Source organism: Thalia democratica, chromosome 6 (genome assembly GCF_965202585.1).
Source record: "Thalia democratica chromosome 6, ktThaDemo2.hap1.1, whole genome shotgun sequence".
Lineage (NCBI taxonomy): Eukaryota > Metazoa > Chordata > Thaliacea > Salpida > Salpidae > Thalia > Thalia democratica.
The window spans coordinates 6,714,701-6,722,865 of NC_139170.1; the positions used below are offsets into that span (position 1 = coordinate 6,714,701).

The 8,165-nt window shown below is 30.5% G+C and overlaps 1 protein-coding gene across 1 annotated transcript; it reads right to left on the reverse strand.

Moving 5' to 3' along the window:
- Window positions 1-5,992: 5,992 nt before the first annotated feature.
- LOC145838206 (kelch-like protein 7) lies at window positions 5,993-7,273 on the reverse strand. The gene has a single exon (XM_082945765.1). The coding sequence runs from the start codon at window positions 7,271-7,273 to the stop codon at window positions 5,993-5,995; it is 1,281 nt and encodes a 426-aa protein (XP_082801891.1).
- Between the last annotated feature and the right edge of the window lie 892 nt (window positions 7,274-8,165).

Consider the following 8,165-nt stretch of genomic DNA (forward strand, 5'->3'; position numbering starts at 1 on the left):
AAATTTTATTCATGAACTTTTGTAGTTTGTTTGAATTCTGACATTCTAGTATGTTCTTAAAGAATTTTATGAAAGTATCTATGTAACTTCTTTTAATGAAAAAGTGCGTAATATAGACTATTTTGCTGATTGCTGCACTAAAATCATTGAAATAATTTACTAAGTCGTCTCAGTAAGTGTTGCTGAATTTTTAAGAGAAAATTTTTTGTTGAAAAGAAATCGGAAGTTAATTCTAAATTTAAAGATTGTGCAACTGTGTTTGGTTTTATTGGAGCTCACTGATCGATGAAAGAATTGAAGTTAAACTTGCTTATTATGGAGTTAAAACCAAGTGTTTTAAAAACCTGTTCCTTCAAATCATAAATAAGTCAATTAGTCTTATACTAAAGTATAACTATTTTTTGTTGTTAATCTATAAATATTAGATAAAACTATAGTTTTTGATTTTAAAGTATACAAATTTGCGTCTCTTTGTTAAGTGTCATTCAGTTTAAGTGGCTTAGCTTTTGATGCCTAGGTCAAGCGTAGAATAAAAAACTTCCAACAGCAGTGTTTATCAAAAATTAAATTTTAACAAAAGCTATCTGAACATTAAGTTTAAATTTATACAAAAATAACTAGATTTCATTAAAAAACACCTTTGTTGAGATTAATTTATTTTTTAAAACAAACCCTAATTTTAAAACAAGAATAAACAAACATAAAAATGAAGATCAGGTTAATAGTTTTTGGGTTATATCGGGTTAGAAATGATCGGGTTAGATATGATCAGGTTAGAAATGATCGGGTTAGATATGATCGGGTTAGAAATGATCGGGTTAGAAATGATTGGGTTAAGTCGGGTTAGAAATGATCTGGTTAGAAATGATCTTGTTAGAAATGATCGGGTTAGAAGTGATCGGGTTAGAAATGATCGGGTTAGAAGTGATCGGGTAAGAAGTGATCGGGTTAGAAATTATCGGGTTAGAAATGATCGGGTAAGAAGTGATCGGGTTAAAAGTGATCGGGTTAGAAGTAATCGAGTTAGAAGTGATTGGGTTAGAAGTGATCGGGTTAGAAGTGATCGGGTTAGAAATGATCGGGTTAGAAATTATCGGGTTAGAAATGATCGGGTTAGAAGTGATCGGGTTAGAAGTGATCAGGTTAGAAGTGATTGGATTAGAAGTAATCGGGTTAAAAATGATCGGGTTAGAAGTGATCGGGTTAGAAATGATCGGGTTAGAAATGGTAGCGAGTTAGAAATGATAGTAAACCGAGAAATGTATTTCTTGTAGTCTAGTTCATTGGTATTTACGGTAATTAAAGCCTGTGCACACTAAAATTCATGTTTTAAAATTCTCATATGGGCCATAAATTCTCATATCATCTATGTTTTACTGTTCTCATAATAAAAGGGCCATAACTTTTTTTTTAAAGATGCCTTATGAAAAAAAAGTTTGGGAATCCCTGGATTAATGTAGTAAACTATATCTTTGGTCATTTTTGCCAGAATATTTTTTTAATTTGTTTTGAAATTTTATGTTGACAGTTCTTTTTGAGTATATCTGCTTTAAATAAATTTATATAAAAAAAAGCCGATTTAGAACTTTTACTTTTTTACCTCTACTCGTTAAAATTTTAGTTTAGTATAATTTTTCATCAACACTACATTAGTTTCTTGACCAAAGCAAAAATTTCTAGTACATTATAACTTCTAGTTTTAATAATGATATAGAAAGTGTTTGTAAAGCAGCTATAAATTATAACTTTAATGTTTAACTTTTATAAATACACTAAAATAGTAATAAACTCAGAAATGTGTTTGTTTTCTGAGGCTAACACTGGTAAACTAACTAAATGATTATTTGAGGCATAACGTACAATTAAGTTTACGTATTAATGTTTGTAAATTAAGTTTAAAAAAATATTAAGTACTACCGAAAGATCGTATAAAATATTTAATCTATATAAAATTAGAAAACAAGTTTTAAAAATACGTACAGAAACTTTAGCGTCACGAACAAAAAATGTCAAACTTTTAGTTAGAGAAACTTTTATATATAATTTTTATTTAAATACTTTTATATATTTGAAAACTTTCTAAGAATAGAAGTAATTTAAATATTTTATTGTGACTCGTGATTCATTATAAATCAAGAGCTCATTTCTTATATAGTTAAATCAAATGTAGTTGTCGAAATCTATCCTGCTATGAAGTCAAAACTGCTTATAGTTTTTTTTATGAACACAAACTTAAATTATTATTTAAAATTAGTAGATCAAATTTATAAATATACATTTTAGAAATAACGCAAAAAATAAAAAGATCATAAAACCTATCTAAAATTAAGTTATATAAAACAAAATAATAATATACCGGACTTATTGCTAAAAACCTTTATTCAAACACAACTAAAACTTATTCAGCGTATAAAACGTATTGAGAAAAGTTTATTTATTTCATATGCAAACAAAAAATATACTATTAACTTATTTTTTACGCTGAGTCGATATTTATTGTTCAAACTTTTTTGGAAATTAGTAATTATTTTTTTAAATTTAAAAATTATATGGTTATTTGTCTTAACTAAAAAGACTATTCAATTTTTGAAATGTAAATAGCTTATTTAAGTAGAGGTGTGCAAATAAAATATTTTATTTACAACTAAGTTTCGGTGACAAAAAAATTGCGACCTTTTCAAGTAAAATAAAATAGTAAACTGATATCAGTTTACTGAGTAAAAGTAAGTTTACTTAGTATAAGCAGTTTACTATTTTTTTTTAGTTGAAGAGATCACATTTTTTTTGTCACCGAAACCAGTTTATAAATAAAGTATTTAATTTGTACACCTCTATTTGAATTAAAAACAAAATGTAGTAAACTATAAGAATATTCAGTTTAGTTTTTGTGTGGATACATTTAAAAAGAATTTTTTTATTAAATCATTTGAGAATCAATCGGAATTAAGCAAGCTTTTTGGAAAGTGATAGAGATAGTTTATTTTCATATTTTACATCAGTGGAGTGTACTTCGTTTATAAGTTTTAAACCCATTTAGTTTCTATACAATGCAGCCCGCGAGCATTTTTTTCTAATAACTTGTTATTTACAAAAAGTTGCCAACTCCTGCCCTATGACTTTTATACTCATTTTATTTCCTACATTTTAGTCATTAACTTATATATAGCAATTTAATTCGTTTGCGTTACAATTTAGTCTAAGTGAATATGACTTTTTAAAATATTTTTACATAAATTGTTTTGTTTTATATTTAGTTTACAACACAGGGGCTTCAAATTGCTTAAGCATCAGACAGCAATACTTATAAAATTTTAGTTGATGTACTTTAACCAATTTTATTGTTGATTTCATTTTAACTCAGCTTCATTTTACTTCACTTACATATTGTTATTTTAATACGCTTAATATAAAAGTTTTGTAAAATTTTTGTTATCATCTCCAATCTAACTCACCTCACACATTAAATTAAACGTGTGTGGGATACATAAAATCTAATTATGGGTTAGAAATTAAGGTATGAAATACTTTAACAAACTTAGCAACAAATCTGGAAAATACATTTTTGCAGTACGTTATAGAATATGAAGCAAATATTAAATATTTTAAAGTATTACTTACCAAAAAATTATTTTTTTAAGGTTAATAGAGTAAAACAAATTTTAATTGTAAACACAGCAGTTTTTGGGGCAAAAACCGCCTACTAAACCCAAAAATACGTACATAAGATAGCGTACTTATTTGAAATACTGTTGTATTTATACTAGCAGTTGATTTCAGAAAAAAACAACTTTATCACTTTAATAAAATAACAAACAAATAACATAAAAAGTAACTTTATTAGTAAAAAAACGAAATACAATAAACAAACTTTTGTAACAAGAAACGTGTAAGTATAAACCTTTTTTTAATTAAAACCAAGTAGTTCATGCTTTACATAGATATTCTAATTTTATGTTTAGAACCGAAAACAATTTAAACTAATTATTCAATATTACAAAACTCAATATTCTTTAAAGTGGGAAATAAAGTGGGAAATTTTTGGCTTCAATTAGTAAAGAAGTAAAAAGTAAATTAATAATTAACAAGTCGTGAAACTTTGAAAATGAGGTCGACTAGTTGTGAAATGTCAGCTAAGAGGCGTTTATAAAAAAACAAGTTTAGGAAAAGCCGGTTAATTCAAATAGCATGTCAGCAGTTTAACTCTTATATGTACAAAAATTTTTTCTAGTAAAGTGTAGACCAGTGCTTCTGAAATGGGGTTCCGCGGAACCCTAGGGTTCCGCAACGCCTCTCAGTGGTTCCGCGAAGCCTTTTGAAATTTAAAAAAGAAGTTTGAAAGAAAAAAAAAACATAAATCATAAAACTTCAAAAAAAATGGAACACATAAAATGGAATATTAAACGAATACATTGTTTTTTACATAGCAAAAATTTGGCAACAAAACATGTTCCTTCTTGTTTACAAGAAGTTCTCTCAGCGCTTTATTTCTCAGCGTCGATTAAAACAGTTAATTTTATAAAGAAAAGTGACATAAAGGCCAGATGTTTCAAAGACCTATGTGAAAGTTTAGATGCTGACCATCTGCGACTTCTTTATCACTACGAAGTTGAATTAAAGTTGCAGGTGTTCACCTTTCTTAAAGATGAAGGCTCAGTATTAGTAAAGTTCTTTTAACTTTGTTTTTTTTTGTTTGTTTTTTTGGCCAGGCTAGGCTATCTCACCGATATTTTCGAAGAATTGAACGCTTTGTACTTAAGCATGCAAAGGAAGCAAAATTCCATTTTTGTCATGACAGACAAGATTGAGGCGTTTAAAAATAGAATTAACTTTTGGAAGAAAAAGGTTAGCAATAGTAATTTTGCGATGTTTCACCGGTTTGATGAGGCCCATAAAAAATGCATAGAATTCAACTTCTCTGACAAAATATACAACCACCTTGGTCTTTTATCTATAAAGTTTCAACATTATTTTTCTGAAGATGTTCACATCGGAAATTTATGGATTTGAATCCTTTTATGTGTGATATTGCTTTAGAAGAAGTGAATCTTCCTACAGATACAAAAAACGAATTTCTGCAACTATCTGAAGATAGCAATTTAAAATTGAGTTTCAAATAGAGGAGCTTTTAGATTTTTGAATATGTGCAATTTCAGAGTACCCCGTCTTAAAGCGTGCAGTAAAATTTCTTTTACCATTCACCACTCTTTGCGAGTCCGGCTTTTCACATGTAACAAACATTAAAACGAAGCAAAGGAACTGTATGCTGACTCCAACCTTATCTGCCTGTCTTTGTCTCAGTCTATCCAAAATCCAGCCGCGTATTGACATGCTTTTTGCTAAGAGACAAGTTCAAGTTACGCACTAAATGTTTTTTATTTAGTTTTTGTTAGGCATCTTACCCGTTTATTACAAAATCTGTTAATTCGATTAGGTTCATGTTCATTTGGTTATTGTTTGTAGCTCTCATTTTATTATGCAAGGAAAAAAAATTATGACGTTGCGATTAATCATGTTTGTTTTCGTTTACATATTATAGAATCATAAAATACCTATTGCCTCTGGCACACTTTGAGTTTGACTCGACTTAATACTATTACAATTGGTATGATTTCTAACAATGATATAGTTTTGCTAAAAAATTCGTTTTTCACGGAAATTCTTTTGTTTTTTGCAGGAAATATTATATTAAACATTTTATGTAAAATTAGGAAAATTAGGGGTTCCGCGGAAAATTTGAACTTTGGAAAAGGGTTCCGCCACTAGAAAAAGGTTCAGAAGCACTGGTGTAGACTGTCCTAGACAAGACGTATCCAAGCGGTGACCGACTCGATAACCGAAAGGTTTTTTCGTGCACCAAGTCCCAAGACTTAATATTTTAACTGATTTAATTTTTTCGTTAAATAGATAATATTAGTAATGAATCTTAGCTTTTCTTAATATTTGTAAGGACTAAGCCACCTTACTAGCCAAAAAAAAGTTATAAAAAGCTAAACTAACATATTGGCAGTTTTGCACAACAAAAGTCACAAAGACTTTTGGTCACCTCAAAAGGTTCTTCCGAAAATTCGCCTTTTTCAACGTCATAGACCGTCATGTGCGAACTTTGTCTTTGAACCACAAAAATTTTCCCGCCTACTGACAAAGCTTTGTTGTACAACAACCCGGGGTACCTCAAAACAACAAATCTGTTACAAGTGCTGTCGAACATCTCAAGAGAATCCCCGACGACGAACAACTTTCTGCCGACCACGACCAAGCTGTGACGGTCCATGCGATTCACCGTGCTCGGCATCGGCGTCCACGCATCAGCGAACGCGTCGTACGACTCCACCGCGTTCAGCCACCTCCCCGCGCCGCCCCGCCCCCCCGCCACCACGATCCTTTCTTTGTAGACCGCGCAGGCGGCTTTCGCCCTCGGAACGCGCATCCCCGAAACTTCCCCCCACTCGCAACCGTCGAACCGCAAACAAGATGACGTCACATCGCCCCCGATGACGAATATTTTGTCCGTGAACGCGCATGCGCAGTACAGCTTGCGCTCGTCGACCACTTCGCCCGCTTCCTCCCACGCGTTGGCGGACGGTGAATACTTTTCAACGCTTCTCACCCACGCGCCTTCGCAGTAACCGCCGAACAAGTAGACTTCGCCCCGCAAACAAACCGCCGTGGCGCATATTCGCTTCTTGGGAAGGGTTTTAGCGCGGCCAAAATCGCTTGCGGCAAACTGCTTGGCGTTTTGAAAAGCGACGCCCGAAATGTAATTGCAGCCGCCTATAACCAGTATGTTGAACAAGTCTTGTTCGCAATATCGACTTACTAAATAATTTTCAGGCCAGTTATGCTTATCTTTGTTTTTCAAAACTTCGTTTACTACTGCATTGCATTCGCCTGTTTTAGAAAAACAAGACATTTCAAAAAAATGTTTCAAAGCGTCTTCTGATAGCAAACTGAGACGGACTTTCATCAGCAAGCGTTTTGCGAATTTGCTACGTTCATTAACATTATGACGTACCCATTTGTCAGCAGCACCAAATACATCAAGTTCCGACGTAATGAAAAGTCCAGAGCTTGCAATTATTTTGTATATGTTCACAAAGTCTAGCTCTAAGAAAACTGGATTCGCTGCCACCATAGTAAAACATCTCTCTATTAGGCTATATGCTGACTTGCGAAGTCTTGGAAAGTTGAAGATGTTTGTCAATTGATAAATAACAAGCACATTTTTTATATTCAAACTGCCTTTCATCAATCCAAACAGCTTTGTCTCTGCCATTTTGTTAACAAGAAGTTTATTCAACTTCATTAAAGAAGGTATTTCGTTGTCGTCTAATTTCACATCTGCTGATTTAATAAAAATATTTTTTAAGTGGCACTTTAAAGGTGTTAAACGTATCACTAAGCAAAAGACTTACAATATTCTACAAAAAAAACTTAATTTAGTTTATTGATCTTTTGTGTTTTTAGGTATAAAAATGCTGTAATGCAAAAAACAGCATAAAAATTGCAAAAGTATCAATTTTAATAAGTGTAATATTATTTTTTCTCTTGTGATAATTTTTTTTTAATTTATAAACAGTTTTATAATAGTTTTCTTACAAAAATTTACTAATAAAAATTCTATAGAAATTTCGTCTAATACTAAAAGTTTGAAAATATTTATTGTCACTACTTTTTACTTTTAATAATCGATTTCATGTTATTAAAATTTAAAGCACTGAATGAAATTGGTACTAACTTGGGGTACAATGGTTTGATTTTTGAAACCCTTACAGAACAATACATTTTCTTAAGCAAGAAAAAACACAATAACTATATATAATTACAATTAAAGTAAATTTTTAGCTTTTTACTTCATATAATAATTAAGTTAAATGTTATATAGTACAATTTTTTTATGAAAATGGATGTGAATCCATGTTATAAGACCAGAATATTTTTTATAACAAGATCAAATTTTTATAAAAACTTTTAAGACATCATTTAAACTTTTACGCATAAACATTTAAGTAAATTTATGATTTTTTTTAAATAAAAATACCATTATTTAAATCTAAATTATGCACACGCTTAGTTCAAAATGTTTTTAATCCGTTCATTTCCTATTAAAGTTTTATTTTACATTCGGTTTTTTTTTTTCTTAGTTAGTTAAAACTCTAGTCAACTCA